This window comes from Perissodus microlepis, chromosome 19 (genome assembly GCF_051167445.1).
Source record: "Perissodus microlepis isolate ML-2025 ecotype Zambia chromosome 19, ASM5116744v1, whole genome shotgun sequence".
In the NCBI taxonomy this organism is placed as follows: domain Eukaryota; kingdom Metazoa; phylum Chordata; class Actinopteri; order Cichliformes; family Cichlidae; genus Perissodus; species Perissodus microlepis.
Window position 1 is genome coordinate 27870460 of NC_140479.1, and position 26636 is coordinate 27897095.

A 26636-nucleotide genomic window follows, 5' to 3' on the forward strand; every position below is an offset into this window, starting at 1 on the left:
TGGCACACTGGAAGCCAAGTGCATAGCAACCATAACAACGCATGTATTTTGTGAAAAATCACAATTTTGCAACTGAAAACTTTAAGAGGCATAAAAGTAAAACGGTAAAAGATTTGAAAAAGCTGATTTATACCTGAATAGCCCAATAATTTGAGAACATTTTAAAGTTTGAATGGTTGTTCTACGTGAAAATATGAGGAAGTAGTTAAGTTTCAAAAACAAGCAAATTTTAGCAGAATTGCAGAAGTTTCCCATTCATTTCAATGGGACAAATTAAACTTAATATTTTAAAAAGTATGATAGTGAAAAATACCAAAAGTCATAGCACACATTAGCAGAAATAGCAGAATAGTTTAAAATTTGAACGGTGAAAATCGGCTGAAAATTGTGGAAGTAGTTAAGTGCCAAAAAGTGTACGGAAGTCCCAAGAGGAACTCAATAGTGTGGATGCTTAAAGCATCCACACAATAAAGTATAAAGTATAAAGTATAAAGCATAAAGTATAAAGTATAAAGAATAAAGAGAAACAGGAACTCAATAGTGTGGATGCCTTAAAGCATCCACACAATAAAGAGAAACAGGAACTCAATAGTGTGGATGCTTAAAGCATCCACACTATTGCTTAAAGCATCCACACAACTAATGTACATGTGTCTGTGCTTTGGGAAGAAGCCAAGGTTCCCCGCTGAGCAAAAAACTACAAATCCCTTTTCAGAAAACGTGGAGCGCTGTGTAAAATAAAAAAAAAACAACTAACAACTGAGTGTTAGTACTCAGTTTTCCACAGTTCTTATGCATTTCGGCATGAACCGTTCATTTCACTGCATTCCCCTCATTTTAAGACCTACTGATGACTTTTAATACGTCCTCATTAAACCTTAGCATTGAAAGATGGTGTACTTCTTTTTTTAAAGAATGTAACTTAAAAAGATAAATCACATATTGAACTACATATTTAAAAAATGTTTATTAAAACTAACCAACATTTTCCACCAATTCAATTCAAATTCTTTATTGTCCCACAAGGGGAAATTGCACTCTCAACAGGCTTCACACCGAGTCCGTGATGATTACTGCCCTCCGGAGGCCTTCCTCGACACGGCTACGTGATGACGTTTCACATGCGACGCGCAACCTACAACAGGCATGCGCCAGATACAACGTTGTTGTGGTCGTCCGTCGACTGCGTGGTAAGTTGGCGTTCACTATGTGACGGTACTTCATGTCAGCCAAGCTGAGTATCTGCGGAGGTTCGAGCTTACAGAGTCGGGGGAGCTGAGTGCGGTGAGTGCGGGGCTGGAGCTGCGCGCTGAGCGGATCCGCTTCCTCCTTCTGTTTGACGGCTGTGAGCGTGCGGACGGGGAGACTGCCATGTAGCTGAGGCAGAAGAATGAGCAGTCAGCGCACTTCAGCCGATGGGACAGACGACTACGCGGTTCAGCAGGAAAATGAACTAGAAGCCCTCGCGTCTATTTTTGAAGATGATTTCAAGGATCTGCGGAGCAACGACCCCTGGAAGGTAGATCCACCTTCTATCTGTGTGCAATCCTCCACTTCATGTTAGCGGAATGCAGAGGACTGCCAAGTGTTTACATATACGAGTGTTAACTGGAGTAAACTGCAGTGCAAATCAACGAGGCTCCTTTTGATTTGGTTTTCAGGTTAAAAGGCCACCAGAGGTGTACCTCTGTCTGCGGCCCAATGGGCTAAACAACGGACAGGAGTGTTACGTGACAGTGGACCTGCATGTCAAATGTCCTCCCACGTATCCGGACCTGTGAGTACTGGCTCCCTTTCTTTGCCAATTCTCCATCATTGTCGCTGCACTGCAAGGTGTCCATTCACATACTGACCATCTACTACAGGGCAGGTCAAACATAAGGCGCACGGGCCAGAGTTGGGCATAGCAAAGACTCCAGTCTGGCCCACTGAAAAGCTTTGGAAAATGTGAAGGAATGCACATATTTTGGAATTTTATTTGATAAAGTTTGCAGCTTGCAGAAGAAAGAATGAAGCTGGCAAAGCTTTGAAGACAGCTCGCTTTTATTTTATCGGTCTCTGTGCAACTCCCACTGAGTAACACGTGTTTACAAGGCAACGCTATTGTTTCCACCATGCTCACCTTTATTTATATTACACTTGCCTTCTTTATTGGATTATCTATTGTACATTTTCCCACTTCCAGTATTTTCTTTTCACAATTTAAAATCTCAGACAATACTTGAACATGAATATCCCCAAAACTATGAAAGATAAAAGCCTTTCTTTCCATAAAAGGGACGTATGGATCAAAAATGGCTAGAATAGTGACTAAATAGATAAAATATCTAAATTAAATACCATGCAAGCAGTCCTGTAAAGTCACATATTTTAGCTCACACTAATAAAAATAATTATCACATTGCAAAAGACTAGTGACAATCTTTGAAAGTCCAAATAATGCTAAATAAAACACGTGCAGTACTTTTTAACATTGTTGCGCATTATCCTGGAAGAGCCTTATGGGTCAGGTTACATTTAAAATGCATTAAGAGGCATTAAAAAGCACAAGTATCTGTTTAAGAAAAATCATACATGCATATAAATATAGCAGAACAGCTGAGAGTTCTGAAAAACATAACAGTAGTTCATCTCATGAGTAGGTCACCTTAATGCCATGACTACCACAGGCAAGCAGGGATGCCATATGCATGAAAGTGCAAAAAAAAAAAAAGGATGTATTTTTAATTATTATGTCTGACTAACTTGACATTATTGGGCACTAACAGGCCTCCAGAACTGGAGCTGAAGAATGCCAAAGGCCTTTCAAACGACAACCTCAAAAATCTCCAAGCTGAACTCAACAAGCTGGCGGCGGAACAATGCGGAGAGGTGAGCATACACTCGCAGACGCACGTGCAGTCCCATGTGTGTTGAGATTTTCATTAAGTTATTTATCTGTGAACTTAGGTGATGATTTACCAGCTAGCGGATCACATTCAGGGTTTCCTGAGCGAACACAACAAGCCTCCGTCGCGCTCCTTCCACGAGGAGATGCTGAAGAACCAGCGGAGGCAGCAGGAGAAACTAGCGCTGGAGGAGCAGCAGAGAATGGACCAACGACGCAAGCAGGAGGAGGAGATGGTTAGGACAGGAGGAAGAAACGCTGATTAGGTTGCAGTGTAATGCCCAAGTGATTTGTGTGGTCCGGTCACAAAGGCTACGGATCGTTTCATGTTATTCATTCACAGCCTGACCGTCTGTGATTTCTAGAAACAGTTCAGGCTGATGATTCACTCTTTTACTAGGAAAACTGGCAAATTCCAGCTTTCTACTGTTGTTAGTTGGTTATGAATAAATATTTTTGTGATGATGATGATGATGATAGGGGTACTATTCATGCTGTGTCCTTCAGTTTTTTTAGGCCAGATATCAGCTATTATGACTTTAGGACTATAATAGGAATATAGCATTTATCAGTTGACGTGGAAAACATCATTTTTAAGTTCTTTTCATGGGAGTTTTACCACAAAAAAGGCAAAGTATCTTAAATTAAATTCTTAATTGGAGCAAAATCATTAACACTGACAGTTTAAGTAAGCTGCAAAAGGTGTATTGTGATGGAATTTTCTTATTCCTTTAGGAAAAAGAAATCATGGCTGAAATCCAAAGGAGAGAAGAGGAAAAGCGAGAGGAAAAGAGAAGAAAGGAAATGGCTAAACAGGTGTTCTCGCTGTTTGATTTCTATTTGATTTGATTCACTTGATTTCGTTAATCATCAGTAAAACCACACGGATTTTATAGATCGCAGTCAGAGCAACCCGTATAACTAAGCCATCGGTATTGTAAGTGACTCTTTGAATGGCTTTCTATTTGCAGGAGCGACTCGGGAGCATGGAGCATTCGATGTCTGTGATGGGGAAGAGTCCACCCAGCCCAGGAGGCACAGCTCCCGAACTGTTTGAAGCCAAGAAAGCAGCTGGCAATCGCCGTCGGACTACCTCAAACTCCCGCCACAGGTACACGTCCTACATACAGAAAAGCTTCTCATGTTTAACAAAGTGCAGTAATAATGCTTAGATATGTCTCCTTCACCAGACGGGACACGGTTAATGAGGACAACAGTCGCCCGCAGGAGCTTCTTCACTTCAGCAGCAACGTTTTTGGAGAGCTTGCTGTGCACCAAGGGAAAAGCTTAGGTGAGGGCCATCAGACTGGCGCTGCCAGCCACGTGGCGAAAAACGTAATATGTCTCTTTAAATTAATTTCTTTTTTGGTGCGTTTCCGACAGGTGTAAGTGAACGGTTCGCTCGTAACATTTATTACGGGTTTGAGGTGAACTCTGGCGATTTTGCTGTGATCTATGAGTGGTCGTTGCAGTGGAACAAAAAGATGAGCAAGTTCTTCACCACCCAGGAGAGAGGAAGGATTGAAAACTGTAAAAAACAGGCAAGTAGAGAGGGGGGGGCTTTTTATTAAGAAATTGCTGATTAAATCTTGCATTTTAACTTATAAAGCCTTTACGAACATGCATGCTTAAAGCTTGGCACATTTCAACTTGCGTTGTGCAGATCCATGCAGCAGAAAATGAGTTTAACTCCCTGCTGCGGCTGGAGCACCCAAACCTGGTGCAATACTTGGGGCTGAGCGTGGTCGAGAAGGAGGAATGCATCGTGGTTTACATGCTGGTGGAGCACGTGGCCGGGAACAGCTTGAACCAAAGCCTGACCGCCCACGGCCCGGTCTCTCTGGATAAGCTCTGCCACTACACGGCCCAGCTGCTGGCCGCTCTCGACTATCTGCACTCCAACTCCGTGGTCCACAAACAGCTGGGGCCTTCCAGCGTGCTGGTGGACTCCGAGGGGAACATTCGAGTGACCGATTACAGTTTATCAAAGAGGTTTGCTGACATCTGCAAAGAAGACATTTTCGAACAAGCTCGCGTGCGTTTCTCCGAGGAAACGGTGATGCCAACGAAAACGGGCAAGAAAGGCGACGTGTGGAACCTGGGACTGATGCTGCTGGCTCTGAGTCAAGGCAAGGAAGTGAAGGAGTATCCGGTGACAGTGCCGAGTAGCCTGCCTGCTGATTTTCAGGATTTCCTTCAGAAGTATGTATTGATGAATAATTTCTTATAATGTTGTATATTTTTGCAGTTTTACTGTTAGTCTCACTACATAACAAACAATTTCTATTTATATTGTTGTCACCAACTTATAATGCAAATGAACAACCTGTCTTAGCTGACAGGTGTGACACCCAGTGTGGTCTTCTGCTGCTGTAACCCCTTTCAGAGATGCTCTTCTGCATAAGTTGGTTGTAATCTGTGGTTATTTGAATCACTTTTGCCTTCCTGTCAGCTCGAAACAGTCTGATCATTCTGCACTGACGTCATCGAGGCATTTTCACACAGAGAACAGCTGCTCTTTGGAAATTTTCTGCCTTTTGAACCATTTTCTGTAAAACCTAGAGTTCCCAGTAGAACAGCAGATTCTGAAATACTCAGAATAATCAGCACTTCTGGCACAAGAAGCCAATTCAGAGTCACTTAAATCACAAATCTGCTGTTCAGTTTAAACTTAAGCGTGTTATTTTGACCACATCTGCATGCTGAAATGCATTATGTTGCTGTCATAGGATTGGATTGGCTAATTATATATTTGAGCTAACATGCAGTTGAATCGGTATACCTGAAAGGTAATCGGTGAGTGTGTGTTGATTTGAAAGTATTAACTTAATAAAAGCGTATAAATCGGTCTCTTATAATATCCCAGAATAAAATGTGACTACACTAAAATGTCTTGTTTTGCTGCGACAAGCCTCCAATTTGTTAGAATATAAAACGAGTAGAAAAGTTGAACAGTTCTTGGATTTAATATCTCGGGGCAATCAGATGTTTGGCACAAAAGATTGCTTAATTAAATTTTTTGATCACAAAAATGGTTACCAGATGCTTTGACTGACTAATCAATCAACTGTTTAAATCATGGGAGCTCAAATTTTGTGTTGCTAAAAAACAAAATGAATAAAAAACAGCGACTGCCTGCAAGGAGAGGAGGAGGACAGGCTATTCCACGCGGTTTGCTGTGGTCTGATTTTCAGTAACGATAAACAGATGTGATTTGTTGTAAATGGGCTCAAACATGCAGAGACCCTGATTTGTTCCTTTGGGTCTTGGTGTTTTGCTGTCTGCTTGCATTGCAACCTGTAGAGTAAGATGCATTGCTGTGCAAAAGTCTTGAGCTCACCTGTCATTGCTTTATGTTTTGCAAGGAAACATACATGGAAATGCAGTTTCCAATTCTAATGAGCTTGAAAATCAATATTTGGTGTGACCACGTTTATTCTTCAACACAGTCTGAACTCTCTTAGGCAGCTTTCTTGTTGTTTCTAGCCTTCAGGAATAGTTCTCCAGGCTTCTTCAAGGACGTTCAGCGCTCTTCTTTGAATATTAACTGCTTTTCCCCCCCATTCTCTGTCAACATGATCCCACACTGCTGCAATAATGTTGGGGTTTTTAGGCATGCCAATTCTTTTTCTTTTCCCCTCCACTTGTTTCCTAACATTAGTTTTTGAGGACTGATGCTGAGATACAAAGTTTTTTTTTTTAACTAATAGATCTTTGAGAATCAACTTGTTGATGCAAAAATACAGTTTTATATTTATTTTATATTTTATGCCTGGAAAAAGTTTCCTTTTTTTTTTTTTTTTTTTTTTTGCCAGAGAAATGGGAAGATTTGGAAGTAACAAAGTGGCTCAAGATACAGTTTTCTTATGGTGTTAACACTGGGCTGTCCCTCGAGTTAGATGCCTTATGCTTGAATGATTCTTAGGTCAGTGTTGAGCAACTTAACAAAAAAAACTTTAGAAATAGTGAGGCACACGGACTGGACTTCTAAAACTTTTAAAGATCATCAGAAATTCATTAGAACTATTTCTCAAGACCATTTAAAAAAGAAAAAAGAAAAAAAAAAAGTCTGGCTCCTTGGAATAAATTCTGAAGAAATGAAGGGTGGCCCACGTTTACACAGTGCAGTATATTTGTGCAACAAACGTGTTCCTGTTCTTTTGCATGTGCCAGATATTGCTTAATAGTGGGTTTTATGTGTCTTTGCGTTGTAGGTGTTTATGTCTGAATGATACTGAGCGCTGGACAGCTCAGCAGCTCTTGGACCATTCTTTCCTCAAGCCTTCCTCACCTAAGCACCTTTCACAGTACCAGGACAACAGCCCAGAAGGTGACAGTGACACAAATGGAAACACAGATGACAAAAAATGCAGTGAAATTGTTGTTGGTTTACAGTGTAAAAGTTGGTGTTGAAAATGTTTGAATAATAATAAAAAACCCCTGTCTTTTCATCAGAGCAGCTGTAAATTAGTCCAAAAATTAACAACGTTTAATTTTCTCTTTTTTTCCTTTTTCCCCTTTTTGGATTATTATTATTATTATTATTATTATTATTATTATTATTATTATTATTATTTTATTTTATTTATTTATTTATTTATTTATTTATTTTTTATACTGAGGGAGTGCTTGCATTTAAGGAGCCGTTACCAGTTTTATATTTCTCTTCTTAAAATTGCTCAAGATGTTGATTTGTTTGCCTCTCAGATCTAGCTGTGGACTTTGCGTCATCAGTCATCCCCCGGAGTCACATCCTCAATGCTCCTTTCAGTTCGGTCTTGCAGCACAGGCAGATTTCTCGGTTTGTCTCCGAGTTTGAGGAGCTGCAGCTTCTGGGAAAAGGAGCTTTCGGTGCTGTAATTAAAGTGGGTTGAAAAAGTTTACTTACCCTGTGTGAACTTTCTCGCTCGTTTTATCTGGCAGTAAAGTTTTTGTCTTTTGTGTTTTGCCCGCATCCAGGTTCAGAACAAACTAGACGGTTGTTACTACGCGGTGAAACGCATCCAGGTGAACCCAGCCAGTAAGCAGTTCCGACGGATCAAAGGCGAGGTGACGCTGCTGTCGCGGCTGAACCACGAGAATATCGTCCGTTATTACAACGCGTGGATCGAGAGGCACGAATTGCCCACCACAGGCGTGCTGAGCAACACCGACAGCTCCGAGCTGCTGAGCTCAGCCGACAAGGCGCCACAGCGCAAAAATGCACCGGAGCGCCTCAACGAGCTCGGCCTGCCTGACGACGTGGAGGACATCGCTCCGCCTCCCGCCCTGTCCAGCTCAGTCGAGTGGTCCACCTCCATTGAGAGGTCCTCCAGCGCAAGGTGCAGCGGACGCCAGTCCAGTGATGATGAGGATGATGACGACGACGATGATGAAGAAGATGTCTTTGGTGCCTCTTTTTTGTACGTTTTTTTTATTTTTCCTCCAAAGGACGACTTACTCCTGCTCCAACTGCTCATGCATTACATTATTTTTCTTTTTTTCCCACTCAGGCCATCAAATAGTGACTCAAGGAGTGACATCATTTTTGATAATGGAGATGAAAGCATGGACGAGATGTCAAAGGTTACAATGTTTTCACTTCATTTATTAGTTTTGTTATGTTTGTTAGCGTTTGGCGTGGTGCACCAACCAGCTGGTGTTTCCTCCCTCAGGTAGAGCCAAGCAAAAGGCCAGTGTCCGACACAACGGAGAGCACAGAGTCAGATCGACACCTCATTACGGCACATTACCTGTACATACAAGTAAGCTTCCCCCACGTGCTTCACTTTTACCAACAAAGATCTGTTTTACGTCTAATCCGAGGTTTCCGTTCCTGACAGATGGAATACTGTGAAAAGAGCACTTTACGAGACACAATAGATCAAGGCCTGCATCAGGATCAGAATCGGTTATGGAGGCTTTTCAGGGAGATACTGGACGGCCTTGCTTACATCCACGAGCAGGTATGGAGCGGCTGTACTGATTGGACGGAGTATAACTGTGACTAAAGCCAAGATTTGAATATCTTATGTTCCCCCTTTGTTCTAGGGCATGATTCACAGGGACCTGAAGCCTGTCAACATCTTCCTCGACTCACAGGACCACGTGAAAATTGGCGACTTCGGCCTGGCTACAGATCATCCCGCTAACGTGGTACGCATTATTACAGTGTGGTGTGCAGCTTTCAGTTTCGCTCTGCTGACAGGCGGCACTGATTTCGTCTCATTGTTTTGATTAACGTGTAAAACTCCTCGTGAAGCTCTTATAACTTGTTAAAGCAACTGTTTATCTCTCAAAGGCTGCTGGGAAATTTGAGGTGGAGGAGAGCGGCTCTGCACTGATGGCCAAACTGGACCCAACAGGTGCAAGAGAGTTTGAAAACACGGTTTCTCATAATACCTTTGATAGCCGTGCAATAATATTCCTGTTGAACTGGCGCTCTATATTGATTTTGCATCACTGTCTCCAGGTAACATGACAGGGATGGTCGGTACTGCCCTGTATGTCAGTCCGGAGGTTCAGGGAAATACAAAAGCCACATACAACCAAGTAGGAATTTAAAGATTCACTTATTTGTCTGGATGCATGAGAATTAAAAGTTGCTAAAACTTGTTATTTGAGAACGTCTCGAGTTTTAAAGAACTTTTTATTCATGTTCCTGTCTGCAGAAGGTTGACCTGTTTAGCTTGGGCATAATCCTCTTTGAGATGTCCTACCGGCCGATGACCACGGGGGCCGAGCGCATCGCTGTCCTGAGTCAGCTGCGTGGGGTGTGTTTGTGTCAGAGACTGAGAACAAGCTGGGTGGGGGGGTTTGCACCTGGTGCCTTACTTACATGATTTTCTTTTTTCCCTTCATATTTACAGGAACCCATCATCTTCCCAGAGGACTTTACTTCACGTGAGCAAGGAACACAGGTGAGGATGACTGTTGCACAACACTTTCTTCTCCTTGTATAAATCTCAGTCTAACAGTGGTCTGTTTCTCTCTCTGCCTTTTTCTTTATGTCTACCAGAAGAGGGTGATCGAGTGGCTGCTGAAGCACGACCCGGCTCTTCGGCCGACTGCCCTGGAGCTGCTAAAGAGCGAACTTCTGCCTCCTCCCCAGATGGAGGAGTCGGAGTTGCACGAAGTGCTGCAGCATACCATGGCCAATATCAACGGCAAATCCTACCGCACCATGGTGGCCCAGCTGTTCGCCCAGAACACCTCACCAGTCATGGATTACGCTTATGATATAGACCTCTACAAGGTGAGGAGCTGATTGAGCTGACCAAGCGTTTGCCAGTGGATTTTATTTAACTGTAGCCGTGCCGTTCTTCATCTTTGCTGGATGTCAGATTAAAACTATGCTGGAAGATTTTTTTTAATATACTGTTTTTAACAGCTGTGATTCATGTGAGATTTTCAAAATAATGTGCTCAGATGGTGTAACAGATCATTCCTATTCAAAGCCCAGCTGAGTTGAAAGTTGATATTGGGCACTCACCTGCTGTTCAAGTGCTCTATTGGTAAAGAGTGCCCAATCAGAAGAAAGATGGATTAAAGGGAGTGGGAAGGGAAGGTAAAGTAAACTTTTTTTTTTTTAGATAGTAGAGTAAGCAGTACTAGCAGAGGGGTTGTTAATCACTTTCAGCTGCTTCAGTGTTTATTAATAACAGGCGCACTACAGGGACAACAGTGAGACAAACCCCAAAACAGGAATGGTTTTACAGGCAGAGGTCACTGACATTTTTTTTGACTAGTTTTGCATTTAGCTAGGGCAAGGTCAGCAAACTTATGGTTAGCCCTTAGCCTTTTATTACATATACTGTATGCAATAACTTATCCTCTCCCAGTCATCTGCCCTTCTGTCCACCAGAAGGTAGGAGGTGCTAAAGTGACTCTTTTCATGTTGAAGGTTGCCGATGCCTAGGGTAGGATCAGTGTCACTACTAGTAGCATGAGGTGATGTCTGGACCCTACAGAGGTTGTACAGGTGCTCCAACTCGTCCAGAACGGCACATCAATATGTGGCGTTGCCAGGTTTGGTGTGTCTCTCAGCACAGTCTCAAGAGCATGGAGGAGGTTCCAGGAGAGGGCCTGTAGAAGGTCCTTAACTCATCACCATAAAAATGTTATCTGGATGAAGTCCATGGACCATTGTCAGATCCTGCGCTGGTGCAGTGGCTCCTGGGTTCTTCCTAGTACACAACAATACCCAGCATCATATGACGAGAGGATGCAGGCATTTCCCAGAGGATAAAGGAATCGATAACATGTTCATATAATCTAAATGCAATAACGCATCCCTGGGACGTTGGTTTCAGTCCAACCAGCGCCACCAAGTTGGACCTCAGGCCTAGAGCTCAGATATGCCCATATGTCATCTCATTAGGAGCATGCCCCAGTGTTGTCAGGCATAAGCACACATGGTCCATGCATGCCGAGTGCCATTTTGAATTGCTGCAATTAAATTTCAGCAAAAATGGGCTAGCCTGCTGCATCATTTTTCACTTTGATTTTAGGCGTGTCATTGAATTCAGCCCACTGCAAGTTGATCATATTTATTTCTTACCCGGTCCGTATCAGTGTACACAGCTAGCATGTTTTTCCCATTGAGATTTGTTGTGTTTTTAAAGTGTTCCTTTAATTTTTTGATTTGTGTTTATAAGATATATACATACAAGTCCAAGAGTATGGATTATTAAATAACATAGTTGCAAACCTCTGCTTTTTCAGATCACAATTCATACTATCTGTTATGTTTAAGTTGTAAGGAATGCTTAACCCTCTTGTTATGTTGGTTTCCAGGAACACCAATTATGCTCCTGGGTTAATTTGACCCTGGGCAAATTTACTCATCCAAAAGTGTCAGAAACACTGGCATTGATTATTTTACAATTTTCTTTTATAATTTAGATTTTTTTCGTTTTCTGTAGTGATGCAGATGACATGTGACATCTCTTCTGCTCTGGGTCAATCTGACCCACAACATAACAGGAGGGTTACATGGAAGAAAATCCACTTCTTCCCTTCTCTACCTCTAGATGGCACTGTAGGCAAAGGAATAGCTGCACTCTTTCTTTCTAAGCTGGCTCTCTCATCTGGTCTATCACAGATGAGCACAAGGCCTGTTAGTGCTTAGTCGATGTCTCCTGATCCCTGACAGAGGCTGTTTGTTTGCTCTCCCTTCAGGGCAGCTTCAGCTTCAACAATGCCAAATTGCAGCAGCATGTGTACGAAAGCATCACCAGGATCTTCAAGAAGCACGGTGAGTGCACCGTGTCTGTCGAGTGCGTGCATGTGAACGCAACCTTTGTTGACACTACATGGACTCCTGACCTGCTGTAAGACCTTTTTAAAGACCCCAACATCTGCAGCAGTGAGAGGCAGCTAAACAATAAGCGTACTGTTGGGCAGCACAGATTCTGTGCATGTGCGAGTGTTGTTTTTGGGCACGTTGCTGATGATGTCCAGCTGTACTTGTTTGTTTATGCGCAGTTTGTCTGTTCACATGCATCAGTTATCTCAGGGTCATTGTGTTTTATGAAGATGGAGCAGCAATGTGTTTGATTTCAGGTGCCGTGCGTGTCCAGACCCCGCTGTTCCTCCCCAGGAACAGGAAGTTGTACGATGGCAGTGAGCTGGCCTGCTTCATGGACCATAGTGGAATGCTGGTTACGCTGCCCTATGACCTTCGCGTGAGTTTAACACACACACGGAACCTGGTTTACGTGTCCACACATGCACACAGAGCGCCAATTATGAAGCTATTTACATAGGAACATGCAAACACACACAGTGTGAGGCTGCAATCAGCAGCCGCCTTAAGATCCCGCTGCCTCAGGAACCCCTGAGGACCAAATGCTTGTTTCCACACATTGATTGATTACAGCCTGGTGTGCACAGACTTCACTGTCTTTATACAAGTGCACCCAATGTCTCAACTCTTGTTTTTTTTGTTTTCTTCCCCTTTAGATCGCGTTTGCAAGATTCATCGCTCGCAACAATGTAACACATCTGAAACGGTAAAGTTTATATTGAGAAGTCATTTTGACCATTTGTGTGTGTGTGCACACAAGTAATTATAATGATGCCCATTTATGAGGTAAATCTTTTCATTTAAAATGTTCTTAAAAAATATTTTATAGAAAATTTGAAAGCAAAAACAAACATAATTTGTGTTTTAATGTGTTTAAAGAAAATTATGTGCTTTTGTGTCTGCAATCAATACTTTATCAAGTCCCCCCCCCCCCCCCCCCCCTTCTTTAAACATACCGGACTGTGCAAAAGTCTCGAGCCACCCCTTACTCTTTATGTTTTGCTTGGAAAATGAGAAATAGGTGCAGCGGTTTATTGAAACATTGCAACATGTTTATGAAAAGACTCAATTTGTTCACTTCCAATGAGCTAGAAAGTTTTTTTTTTGAACACAGCCTGAACTCTCGTAGGTAAGCTTTCTTATTCTTTCTTTACATAGTCGTCAGGAATAGTTCTCCATTCATTTCTAAGGACATTCAAACCTCTTCTTGTTGGTTTTACAGATGGCCGTAGACACTCACATTTGTCGTAGCCTCCTCTGTACATATTGGCTTTGATTTGAACTAAAAGTTTCTCATTTTGAATCCATAACTCTATAAAACCTGTTGCCAAAGATTTTCAGTTCTGTTCTTGTGTCATTTGGTAAACCTCAGACATCTCTCCATGTTTCCCTTCTTTAGGAACGAGCATTTCTACCAAGTCCTGTGTCGAGTCTTTATTATATTTTATTTGACATGACTCTAAGATACTGTTCATCTGCTGTAGATTTGTCTGTTTTTGGCTTTTTGTTCCTCATCGTTTTAAGGACACACTGTACATCATGCAGACACATGGCGAGTTTTGGTATCAGGTGATTTCCAAAGAGCTATTATTGGTGCAAAAAATGTTTTATGGCCCTCAGACTGTTATCTTTAGTATTTTTGATAGATTCAGCTAAAGAAATGGGAAGAAATTGTATCTTAGGGTTAAACAAAATGTTCCTCTGAAAACAGTCAGGTACAAGAACGCACAGTGTTCCTTTTCATTTGTCGAGTTATGTTGTTTTTCATTACCTCGGTAAACCTTTAACCTCTCCACTTTATAGCTGAAAGTAATGAAACTTGTGGCTGTGCTCACAGGTCGTGTTAACACCTGAACTGTGTACCAAGTAGGTTTTTGTGTATCTGTTGAAAAAGCCTGTTTTCATGCTGGACGTGTTTCTCTTCATCTCTCTTAAGGTACAGCATTGAACGAGTGTTCCGGCCCAAGAAGCTGGACCGCGCACACCCGAGGGAGCTCCTCGAGTGCGCCTTTGACATCATCACTCCTGTTAGCAACAGCCTGCTCCCTGAGGCCGAGATCATTTACACCATCTCTGAAATAATCCAGGAGTTCCCCGTGCTGCAGGTTACACGCACAAGCTGCTCGTGTTGTTTTTATATTTTTATGTTTTTAATCAGACTGTTGGGTCAGATCCACGATTCTTAATTATTTTTCTGACAGATGCCGTTAGCAACACCTAACCAGTTGGGGATTTTTTTTGGTCCCCCCTTACTTCCCACTCACATTCCTAACATTCCAAAGTATGTGTAAGCCTGACAGATTTACACTGTATTTATTGTTTATCTAGTAAATCTGTTATGCACCGCTCTGTCAACTTCCTTCCCTCCCTTCCAGTACAGTCCATTTCCTGTCCCGATTCATTCCATTGCCGCGTCAGTGGCACTACTCTTCGCATGCTTCATGAAGCCAGTCCAACTTTGTGTCTGGCCTCGTAGGTCTTGTTTCTGATCCTCTCCATCGCTCGGCTCTTTGTGTAAAAGCTTTTAGGAATCTGTGAGTCAGAAAGAATGAAAGGGCAGCCGGACGAGCGGGTCATTATTCATCGCAGTGCTCGTTGTGAAGCAGTGCTTTTAAATTTTGACTGTAATTGTGTCTGAGAATGTTGAAGGTGTGTTTGTGACTGCAGGAAAGGAACTACAACATCTACCTAAACCACACCAGCTTGTTTAAGGCCGTCCTGCTGCACAGCGGCGTCCCGGAGGACAAACTGAGCCAGGCCTCTAACATACTGTGTGACCTTATGGTCAGTCCGGGTTACACATTGCACGTCTGTTATTGATATGCTTCTTTGAGCAGATGCAGTCAGTAAGGCAGTCATGACATTTTTATCACCTATTTTTCTTTTGTTTTTCCTTTTTGTCTGCATCTGCTTCAGAGTGAGAAACTCACCAAACGTGAAGCGGAGGCAAAGTTCTGCAATTTCTCATTGTCAGCCAACTGTGTGAGTGTCCACCTGGTGTATGAACCTTCTGTAAAAAATATTCAGCACACTTGTAGCACATGTGAGAAGTTTGCATTCAAGGCTTTGTGCCAGACTGGCTCTCTAAGGTATGGTTGCAGCCTTTCAGCAGCTGTATTTGAACTCACACGGTGATCCTGTTCTGAACCTGAGCTTGTAGTTTTGCTGTCTACCAAACTGCTACTGAAAACTGAAAAGAGAGCTTTCTGGCAGAAAGTCATGGAGGGAAACGTCTCTCGCGAGCTCATGCTCAGTCACACTGACATCTCTCCTCACCTCTCGCTTTCAGTTGCAGACTCTGTACAAGTACATAGAACAGAAGGGGAATCTGCAGGACCTGGTGCCGCTGCTGTCATCACTTACCAAGCAAAAAACTGCCGTTACCCAGCTGGCCAAGCAGGGTCTCAAGGACCTGGAGGAGCTCACTGTGCTTCTGCCCAAACTTGGAGTTAAACTGATGGTGATACAGATTCTGGAGGACAAGGAAACACCTGCTGTATCTGCTTTACTTTGTTTAGCTTTTTAGCTGTTTTTAAATAAAGCTGCATCTCCTTTATAGGTGGTGATCAACTTAGGCTTAGTGTACAAAGTGCAACACCACTCAGGAGTCATCTTCCAGTTTGTGGCTTTCATCAGGAAGCGCAGACGAACCGTACCAGATATTCTGGCAGCTGGAGGACGCTACGACCACTTGGTAGGCTTTGCAGTCATTCCACAAAGTAAAACCAGGCCACCACTAATACTAATCACCTGTAGCTGTTTATTTGAAAAATATGGGCCTAAATCATGCAGTTTGCTCCCTGCCTTTCTAGATCCTGGAATTTCGTGGACCGGTTTCCACAGGACCCGTCCCCAGCGCCGTGGGGGCCAGTGTCGCCGTGGACAAAGTCTGCGCTGCTATAGTCAGCATGGAGGAGCCAGTGAGAGACACAGACACACGCTTGAATCTGACATTGCTAATTATTATAATGAAGGAGCAGCAGATGGTTTCATATTTAATGATGGCTTTATAGAGCAGTCGGGCTGCCACACAGCTACTTTTAGAAACCTGTTAATAACTATGATCACCGCTGCTCCCGACTCCACGGAGTTATTTTTGGAGGTGCATCATTTTCTATATTTTAGATGGAGATTGTGAAATGATGTGCCCCGAAAGCTTCGTGCACATATAAACACCTGGAATGACTCCTTTGCTGAACACATAATGCTTTAACTGCAGCTCCCTGCTTCTATAATATTAGACTAAATGCATTTGCACGTAGTTGCTATGCGCGACCGTATTTGTTTGTCTTCGTATCAGCCAACAGTGAGCTCCTGTGATGTGCTGGTGGTCCCTGTGGGCCATTCTTCGATGTCCAAAGCCATCAGGGTTGTTCAGAAATTGTGGAGCACCGGCATCGCTGCAGACATCAACTATGATGTTTCACAGGTTAGTCGTCTTTAACTGGTTCCACTCATAAAACCAGAACAAACCAGTTTTGATTTAAAGGTGAACCCTGAGACCCCCCCATAGAGTGTAGTAATCTCATCCCTCCTATAGAGGGCAACACTTGACTTCTATTTTACAGGAAAAACCCTCACTTGTTGCCAGCAGCCTTAGTGTGACAGCAAGTAGTAAAAATGGTAAATACGCCACAGAATGAGCTTTGTGGCTGCTTTTCAAAGAGCATTACTGGCCATACTGGGGCAATATAATGGGGCAATTTCTACAAACAAAGACAACATATGTTAAACACACTTCTTATAAAGTCTTTTGATGAGATCTTGTTAGCAGTTTGAGAGCTGTGATTGGATGATAGCCGAGCTGACATCAACCCCCTCGAAGTGAAGCCGTCCAAAACTTCGCGATACCACGGCTCCGTCACATTCTTCACGATAATGTGACCAACTGATCTCAGTCCCCTTTGTGCACGTTTGCATGAACGGCCTCTCCGGCGTAGCTGTGTGCCCACATTTTAATGCCCCTCCTGTTTTTTCCTGCTCTGCTCTTTATAACCTATTGTTGTCTTAACTTTCCACTGCTGTGGTGAGTGAGTGTTTGCTTTATAGCGGCTTTCATTGTCTTATGTACCGGCACAGGACACAAGCGATTGGCCCCTCTGTTTTCTTAAAAGCAATTAGGAAAAGTTGAGTTTGGATGAAAGCCAAATTATCAAGTGTGTTTTTGTAGATTATGTAAAAGTTTGAGCAAAAGTTGTGAGCCACGTCGATCTGTGTTACCTGTTTCTGTGTTCGCACTGATCTATGAATCGTTCAAGCAGAAAAAGACACCTAACTAAAGGGATGAACCGGTGTTGTCTACACACATAACATGTAATTTAGCAAAGAACCAATTTGAAATTGTATCTTTAGACGCTGTCACAGAAACACATCATTTCTTTGTTTTCTGTAGCTAAATCTAAGAAAAACTGGCATTAAATAGTAACTTTTTACCAAAAAGGTGAATCATTCAGAGCTGTTAGCTGAAAACTTGACATATGAGTGTGTCTTTAACACAGATTTGAGGAAACTCACCAAGTGGGGGACAATAGTTTTTAGGGCCCCTGCATCTCTCTGCAGCAGATGAACAGTATCTCAAAGCCATGTGCTTGTATGGAGGAGCTCGGGAGAGAGGTACAACAGCAAGCACAGCAGAGGCTCTGTCATGGCTCAGGGCTGAATTTTGGGGATTTTGCAGAACAGTACAGTCACATTTTGATCCACTATTGCAATTCCATCTGGAAAGCATCTAATTGGTAACAGCTTCAGTTTTTCAATAATGACAGTTATCCCAAACCCACTGCAGTAAAAGCATACACGGAGAGAAAAACACACAAAGGAACACTGAGTCATGGATTGGCTTCCCCAGAACCCGGACCTCAACATTACTGAAGCAGTGTGTGATCATCTTAAAAGAGAATGAAATAAAAGGCAGCCGACTTTCAAAGAAGAGCTTTGAATGTCCTTCAAGAAGCCTGGAGAAGTATTTTTGAAGACTACTTAAAGATGTGATGAGAAGAGTTCAGGCTGTGTTGATGAATAAAGGTGCTCACACCAAATATTATAACTTTCTAGCTCATCAGAATTGTACAAACTCTGTTTTTACTTGTATGCTTTAATTAATCACTGCACCAATATAAAGAGTTAGACGTGGCTTAGACTTGAGCACAGCACGTAGGTTTTTACCAGAGGAGACCTCGTCCAAACCAGCTCGGCTGTCATTCCCGCTCACTAGGCTTTTGTTAGCGCTGTTCCCATGCTGGCATCTTAACAGCCCTTAATTCATCCTCTGGAGACGGTTCCACTCTTTTAGTTTTTATTAGACAAATATGGCAAACCCCTTCTGCAGGCAGGCAGCCAAGTAGTGGAGCTGCCCATCTGGTTCCAGCCAATAACTTACCTTTGACATAATTTGATCTGTCGGTGTGAAAGTTGTAAGAAAAATGGAAGTGTAAACGCTCGTGTGATGACAAGGAAAAGTGACGCGCATAAACATACACTTGCGGTGCGCTGTGCTGGGGCTTTGTTCCGCACCGCCGCCAGTTCGTTTAGCCAAAACTAAAGTTAATCAGAATGAATTAGGCCGACACGAATCGCAAACATACATGTTCACTGTTACGGTTGAATGGATTACCTGGATGTACATCAAAGCTCATGGTCACTCTTCTAGTTCTAAGTGAAACTCAAATGAACGAGTGCCACAATAGGAGAATTTTAAAGCCTCAGCTTAGTGTTCAGCGGTAACTCGAGCATGCTTTGCTCCCTTTGTTTCAGAAACTAGATCAGTCAGGGTTGAAATTGGCAACCGTGACGCTGTAATTATGTAATTACTGTATGTTTCCAAGCCTAATTTGTGATTCTTAAGTAATTAATGGAAGAAAAGCTTGTTCTCAGAGAATTTGGCCTCAAACAAGCCAACATCTTCAGCATGCTACTTCATTGGTCAACATATGTGTTTGATTATGTTTGACCATTATCATCATAAAGGTTTAATGGAGTATAGCTTAGCTATGCATTTAAATTTCAGCTTGTGTGTTGAGAATGATTATTATTGCCTTTCTGTGTGTTTGTAGTCTCAGGACACACTGCTGGAACACTGCAAGCTAGGCGGCATCACATGCATGGCCCTCGTCTCTGACAAAGAGGGATCCTATGTGAAGGTAAGCACCATCTGTGCACCATCCGAGCACATCCACTTCCCAGCAACACACTCAGGATTTGAGTGAAATGAAATGCTGTAGAAACCTGCCGGTAGCATTGCAGATTGTCGCTTTTTCTGTCCTCCAGGTAAAATGCTTTGAGAAAGACAGACAGTTGGAGAAACGGATTCTTGAGTCTGACTTGGTGGATCACATCATTCAGAAATGTCGGTACAAATTCCTCGATGAGAGAAACATCAGGTAAAAAAAAAAGGTTTTGGTTTAACGAGTCGCTCAGATGTGTGTGAAGGATGCAGAAGGGGTTAAAACAATGTCTTCCTTGTTCCTCAGCAGAGAAATCTCTGAAAGCACGACTCTACAGAACCCCAAAGGATCACTGCTCACCAGCACAGGTACCACGCTCAGCTTATTCTGATGATACTCTCATAGGCTGTAACATCACACGGCATGAAAGCATCACACTCGTGTTTCACACACTTGTGATTTGACTCTAACAAATCGCTTTCATGTGGTAAAAACGTGTAATTTAGACATAATTTCAAAGTATTTCTTATGATGTTGGATTTCCTTTTTGCTATTTCCCTGATTTACACAAAGTGTGAAATTGTCCATCAGAGTGATAAGCTCAATTATTAAGATTCACACCCTGGCACAAACACGCTCTAATTAAACTGAACAGCAGTTGAAACCAGAGCTTTTTTTGTATGTGTGCGATTAAATACTCGATTTTGGACATTTAAAAACATTTACAGTCGGATAAAACGATTCATTTGTCCCGTTTACTGTCCTCTGATTCCAGGGTCTTCAGAGCAGCATGGAAGCAGCACCTCCATAAACATGAATGTGAGCCTCATCAGCCCGGAGAAAGTTTCTGCCAGCGCCAGACGACGCTACGAGACTCAGGTTTGAGATCTTTGTAACCGCGGCTCCGGCATTTCTCCAGAGCTGCGTTTCTCAGTATTAATGACTTCAAACCTCTAAAATGGGTTTCCAGGAAATTTGCTGCTGTTTCTGTTTCCTATTTTTCTTTGTATCCATCTGCCTTAAACGTTCCTGTGGTTATCCTTAAGAATATGCTGTTTGTAACGTGACACCAAGACAAGTTTTCGCTTGTGAAGATGATTTATATTTGTAACCATGTCATTTTTAAACGGGTCTCTCTCTGTCTCCTCTCATTTCAGATCCAAACCAGATTACAGAACCTGGGTAGCAATTTGCAGAACAAGAGCAATGACATTGAGGTTCTTGCTGTAAGTCATTTGTGTGTTTATGTCCCTCCATCCCCTATTTCTAACCTACTTGCCCCCCCGTCCCACCTTATCTGTCTAATTCATGTGTGAAATCGTAGGGGAAGGAAATAGTTTTGATAGCTAAAACAACAAACACCTAAGGATCTGCCCTTTTATAGTTGCTTTTTAGATCCCCTGCTGGAAGTGAGGTCACTGCGAATAAATTCCAGTTGCCTATCGAACAACAAACGCTAAACAGAAAGCAGCTAACGTGGCATTTCCAGGGGACATAAATGGTCGCTGGCATTTGTTTCCAGTTGCGCTGTCCATTTGTGACCACATATTCTCAAAGTGCACTCACCCCTCTTGTCTTATTTACCATCTCGCTGCATATTCCAAATGTATTTATCATCCTTGTTGGAATCTGGACTGTATAAACACTGCAGCGTCATTGAAACGTGACAAGTGCAATCATCTCGATGCCAGTAAGCAGTTACACAGGCCTGTGAGTGTCGGGTGTTGCGTGTCAGCAGCCTGCTTTTCTGTCACTCAGACTGATATGCAATGCTGATGCTACAGATGAACCTGGAGAGTAATTAGCCTTCTGCTGTAAAATGCTTTCATTTCTGCTGATATCACTGTAAAAATGTAATTTTATGATGTTAGTGCTGACTAGACTGCTGATGATTTTGGTGGAAGGGAATTATATAACGTTCTGGACGAAATGTGCAACAGTTCTGTATTTTGCTACAAAATTGCTTAAAAATGTGTAAGATGTGGTGTTGAATTTTTCGACTGTGAGGCAAGGCTTTATTGTGTAACCGTAGTTGTTTTTGTATCCCGCAGGTGGACCTTCAGAAGGAAACGCTGATCAACTTCCTGTCTCTGGAGGTTGGTTCCCTACTATAGCTTCATCAAGAGCACAGCCGAGTTAATAAAAGGCAACATCACACTGAAAGGGTGGGAGGAAGGGGGGAGGGGGGAGTGGAAAGAACGGCCAATAAAGGTCAAGTTCCTAGACAGGAAGACAGGATCCCGTTGCCTTCCTTACAGTCTGATGAGGAATGCTACAGTTTTCCAAAGCAGGGGAGACCTGTGAGACTCGAACTTGGCAGGCCTTTTACGAGGCTCACACATGTGACAGACGTACCAAAACGCACTCTGAGGAGGTGTTAATATTCACATTCCAAACTTCTTACCAAGACCTTGCTATAAAATCCCAGCTTCCCTTTAAGGAAAGTGAAAAACAAGACTAATTATATTGTGAAGAAACTTGAAGAAAGCTGGAAAATGCTCTTAACACTGTAGTTATATAAGCTAAAGCCTCCACTCCATAAATGAATGGGCCACCTATGTAGTTGTCCTTTTGCAGCACACATGTGTCACTGACAGCGCATTGTTTTATAAGTTTTATAAACTCAATGCATAGTATGTAACAGCCACGCTGGCAGAAAGGGCCTGTTTTAAACAGGCGAAATTGCCTCAAGGCACACAAGAAACCAAACACTTGACAAGCAGGTATGTTCTTCAAAACTGAAGATGGGGAAAGAGGAAAAATAAAGCCTTTGATTCCTCTGATATGCTGTCTGTTTTTTGACTCGGAAGTCTGTTAACAAACATGAGGCCTGTGAGCCATTTGGCTGGTCTTTGTTTAAAGCTTCGGATATTAAATCTCATCTGTTGATGGTTTTGTTTGCTTGAATGAAACATTTTTTTTCCTTTCCGTCCAGTTTGACAGCGAAGAGCAGTTCAACAACAGCGTGAAGACGTTGCTGTCTCGTCTGCCCAAGCAGCGCTACCTGAAGGCCATCTGTGATGAGATCCACCACTTCAAGATTACAAAAAGGTGCAGTGGTGTTAAATTGTGCATCATATTGGTTCAGTGTGTTAGCATTCACAGCTAGCTAAACTCTCGCTCAGAAGTTTGGGCTCACTTTGAAATGTGCTTGTTGTTTAAAGAAAAGCACATTTTATCAATATAATGTAACATTGAATTGATCAGAAACACTACAAAATACTTTATTTGTGATTCTTAAGTCTAGACTGTATATAAAAGATGGAAGCAGACGCTCTGAGTTTAAAGAGTAAAACGGATGCAGCCCTGCTGACAGGGTTTGGCTCCTGTGTTTGTTCATTGTAGGGAAATGATCCTTCAGTTCCTCCTGTGTGGCCTCAGTTAACACACTTTCCTCATGAGGCTACGTTCTCATGTTTTAGGTTTTATCGAATGCTGTATTTAGTTTTATTGCTACCATATGAGCAAGCAGTGTTCCCTGGTTTGCCAGATCCACCCCATTACTTGTTACGTCTGGTTTTAAAACGCCGAGATGTGACTCAGCTCAAGACTTTAAAGTCGGAGCTTACGCGGTGAAGTCTCTTTGGCCATGTCCATCTTTTATATACAGTCTATGTAGACATACAGAGGCCAGTTTACAGTTCACAGATCACTTTTTTCCATGCCATATCATGTTAACAAATCCCAGTTTATATCACATTTAACAGCCTTTTAACATTAAGCTGCATCCACTCTGGTGGCAGTACTGGATGCCCATACATTGTAGACTCAAAGGTTGGCACTCATCGACATCGCTTCTCTAGTTTTGTTGGTATAATTCATGAATAATAGACATTTGTTTCACTTCCTTAAGTCGGCACTGTATTTGCGCCTCTTCTAGTCCGCCATGGTGTGACTGACTTAAATTTTATCATCGCACGGTTAGCATGAGCGTGCTTTCCCTTCTTTTGTCTGTTGAAAATTTATAGTACAATGCACCATCCTGCGTATGCGCCCCAGGCAGCGAACTTCAAAGAAGTATAACCTGAATAAGGTTTCTGCCGTCAGGTCTCCATGTGTCCGTGCCCTCACAGGAGCATAATCCAGGCTTTACTCAGTAGCTCTCGGAGTTTTTTAAAGTCTCTTCTAACTAAAACCTCTTGCTAGTTATTTTTAGTCCAGCCATTTTTCTTAACTGAAACCTGATGCAGACAGTGAAACACGTTTTCGGGCAGCTGCTTTGCAATACTTCAACCAAGCCCACACACTCCAGGTGTATCAGTGACTGCCAGTACAACAAAAGGAGTCTTCAGACAGATAACTACCGCCTAGAAGAACGTTAAATCCTCAGCTGATCCCATTTCCTGACATAAAATTTGGAGAAGGATTTGCTATATTTGGTCTTGCGTCTGGCTCTTGGCACCCCAATAATAGACATGGGGCGAGTCAGCTCCATCCATTTCTCTAGTGTAGATGGAAAAGTTTAAATTCCCATACTCCCAAACGTAATTTCCCGCCCAAGTTCCAGGGTAAATCCTGTGTTTGAGCTTCTAGTGTTGTGAGTGCCCAAAGCCTGTGATGGGATCCAGCAGATTTTCTCTTTCATGAATGAGATGGCAGCAAGAAAAATCAAAACCTCTCATTCTGGCTTCCTCTTCGTCTCTCCAGAACAGTTGGTTTTAATTTCCTGTCTGTGCTGTGTGAGTCGCCATTAAGGGGGGAAAAAGGCTTTCCTGATAAATGAGCGTCGCAGAGGCAGCAATGGATGGAGTCGGCATGTGTTTTTATTCTTTTGTCTAGTGGTTTTCATTGAATGTGGGGCACAGGCAACCGAGGCAAGATGAGTAGGATGAAGGGCTCATGCAGCAGTTACGTAGCTGTAGCAGGACCTGAAGTTACACCTTATTATTAGTTATTCCTTCTTTATTCAACTGAATCCAGAGAAATCTTGAGGTTAGACGTTCACTTACTTTTTTAATCAGCACATGAGACATTCATCTACTTACAGTTTACTAGTTTAGTCTCGTTGTGTTTGTATATATTTGTGAGTTAGATGGAGATCAAACAAAGCTTTTTCCCACCACTGTGTATTTTTACCCTGTTCCCCATCTTAGGCTTTTAAAATGCCAACATCGGCTAATTATTGTTAAACACAAAGCGCAGCTGAGTCTGCTTCAGGTATATTTCGATAAACCAAATAGATGCACTGAATTTCATCATTATGGGTCTTACTTTAGTCCTTGTGATAGCTTGTATCAAGTTCGACTCAGTTAATTGAGGCCATTCTCTCATCTCAAAGCTGAGTCGATCTTTTGGTAGTGTTATCCCAAGAGCGAGCTGAATGGCAGCTTCATTTTTTTAAAGCCACAGTCACTCTAAATACTTTTGGAGGATCTGGAGTTGACCAGATCTAGAAGAAGACTTTATCAGGCTTCTCTTACATATGTTATAGCCCCAAACCATTTATTAACTTGAAAACTATAAGTAATACTTTCAATTCAATTCTAGATTTTACTGGAAGCCAGTCAGGGAACTGAGAATTAGCGATGTAGCCCTCTCACCTTAACACTGCGTGTCTTCGTTTCCTAATAGGACAGTCTCAGTCTTGTTCCTGTTTAACTGAAGGAAACTTTGTTGCATCTAGCTATGCACTTTTTCCTGGCACAAACATGATGAATGATTTTTTTAAGAGAGCTAAGTAAATGTGTGTATCATCTGCATAGGTCTGATAAGCCACCTTGTATCAATGAAAGATTTGACATAGAGGAAGCATGCACAGCAGTGAATGTCAACCCGAGGGCCACATCCGGCCTGCCAGAGGTTTCCATTTGGCCTCCAGAATATTACTGAATTCAGGAATAGCTTGGGAGTGTTGAGCTTTCAGAGCAAATGAATTGTTGCAAATGAGCCACTTAATACATACCTGTCTACTGTTCATTAAAGCTGCGGTTTTCTGCCTCAACTCTCTGCTTAAGGCTCTTCGAGAGTGGAACTTTTTCATGTTTGAAATATATTCAGAAACATTTCTCCTGCCATGGACTCCATACACTTCAACACTACTGCATGGATAGCTTGACAGCCTTACAAATATGAAGCCTAAAACATCACAGTCGCCCTCTAGTGGCTTTACAGTACAGGTAATTTGAGTCTGTTAACACTGACGAATTCAAAGGAGTGGTATAAATTTGGACGTTTCTAGAAAACATCCTGGGTGAATCACGTTGTCTGGATTTGGAGACATTCCAGTTCAAATTTCTTCCAAACCCAAGACAGCCGTGGTCAAGAGTGACGATGTCCATGCTACCTGTAGGCCTTAAGGGAATTACTTAAAATTACATACTAACATGTACGTTAATTCAAGGATGTTCTGATTAGAATTTAATGGTCAAAGGTCAAGTTTCCAGTGACCTTATGTCCTTATGGGAATTGCTTTAAATTTGGTAGAAACAGTCACAGTGACTAACAGGTGACCTGAATTTGATGGTCGAGGACTGTTTTTGACCATAACTGTCGAATTCAGATGCCAATTCTGACAACATTTCACAAAATGTTTATGGGATTTCATTCAGAAAAGGCCGTTATTGAACACCATAACCTGGGACCAGAAGGGATGGGAGCCTGGGAGCATATTTCATGTTTGGTTGGTTGGATACTTAGCTGAAGCATACTTCTGTTAATGTTTTTTGAAATCTGCAAACAAATCTTCTGTTACAGGGTGGCTATGGTGATCTTGTACAGCTATAAAGACGACTACTACAAGATTCTTCTGTGAAAGCCAAGGGATTGCACTTGCCTGGGAGATATTCCACTTTGCTTCAGGCAGCAGACTCCCAGAGACAGTTTTTATCCTTGGACCAACAAAATCTGCTTAGAACATTGACGCTTTCCATTTGGAAGGTGTGAGTCCCAAAGATACAAATGAACTTCTTTACTGTGGTGAATGGTAAACCAGCTATCTGATCCAATCTCTCCCACCGTTCCCAAAACCCTTCAGTGTTTCGTGGTCCTCAACAAAGGTTGACAAGAGGTTCACTGGACTTTATTGCCTTAATAGAACTATAGAATTTAAGAGAAAGGGCTTTTTACTGAATGTGTCATGAGTACAGATACATTTCTTCTTAGGTACAGGATGCAAAGTGTGAATAAATATTTTTCCCCACATGCTGTGACCTGTGTGTGTTTATTTGAACCCGATGGGAATCTAACGCCAAAGGATGCTGATGAATAATTATTTGAAATGTATAATACTGTGCAAAACTCTTGAGCCACACCCCAGTTATATATAAAGTTATATATAATTGTAAATTCTTCAAGTAGTCTA

The 26636-nt window shown here is 42.3% G+C and overlaps 1 protein-coding gene across 2 annotated transcripts; it reads left to right on the forward strand.

The window, feature by feature from the left end:
• Positions 1 to 1136: 1136 nt before the first annotated feature.
• Positions 1137 to 26474, forward strand: eif2ak4 (eukaryotic translation initiation factor 2 alpha kinase 4). Of its 2 annotated transcripts, none has more exons than XM_084914144.1 (39): positions 1137 to 1519; positions 1662 to 1777; positions 2769 to 2871; positions 2950 to 3123; positions 3623 to 3703; positions 3859 to 3998; positions 4078 to 4178; positions 4271 to 4428; positions 4551 to 5089; positions 7102 to 7217; positions 7595 to 7752; positions 7847 to 8289; positions 8380 to 8452; positions 8542 to 8631; positions 8710 to 8832; positions 8918 to 9022; positions 9168 to 9231; positions 9339 to 9418; positions 9538 to 9639; positions 9736 to 9786; positions 9885 to 10121; positions 12047 to 12122; positions 12431 to 12552; positions 12830 to 12879; positions 14110 to 14278; positions 14841 to 14957; positions 15090 to 15155; positions 15463 to 15633; positions 15733 to 15867; positions 15986 to 16093; positions 16474 to 16602; positions 19226 to 19312; positions 19440 to 19552; positions 19643 to 19704; positions 20112 to 20215; positions 20494 to 20562; positions 21388 to 21432; positions 22272 to 22387; positions 26030 to 26474. In XM_084914144.1, exons 1-39 carry the CDS (start codon positions 1391 to 1393, stop codon positions 26085 to 26087), a joined length of 4980 nt encoding a protein of 1659 aa, XP_084770270.1. In that variant the 5' UTR covers positions 1137 to 1390; the 3' UTR covers positions 26088 to 26474. The 2 variants fall into 2 exon arrangements, with proteins under 2 accessions (XP_084770270.1, XP_084770271.1); XM_084914145.1 differs by having other exon boundaries at positions 19646 to 19704.
• The last annotated feature ends 162 nt before the right edge of the window (positions 26475 to 26636 follow it).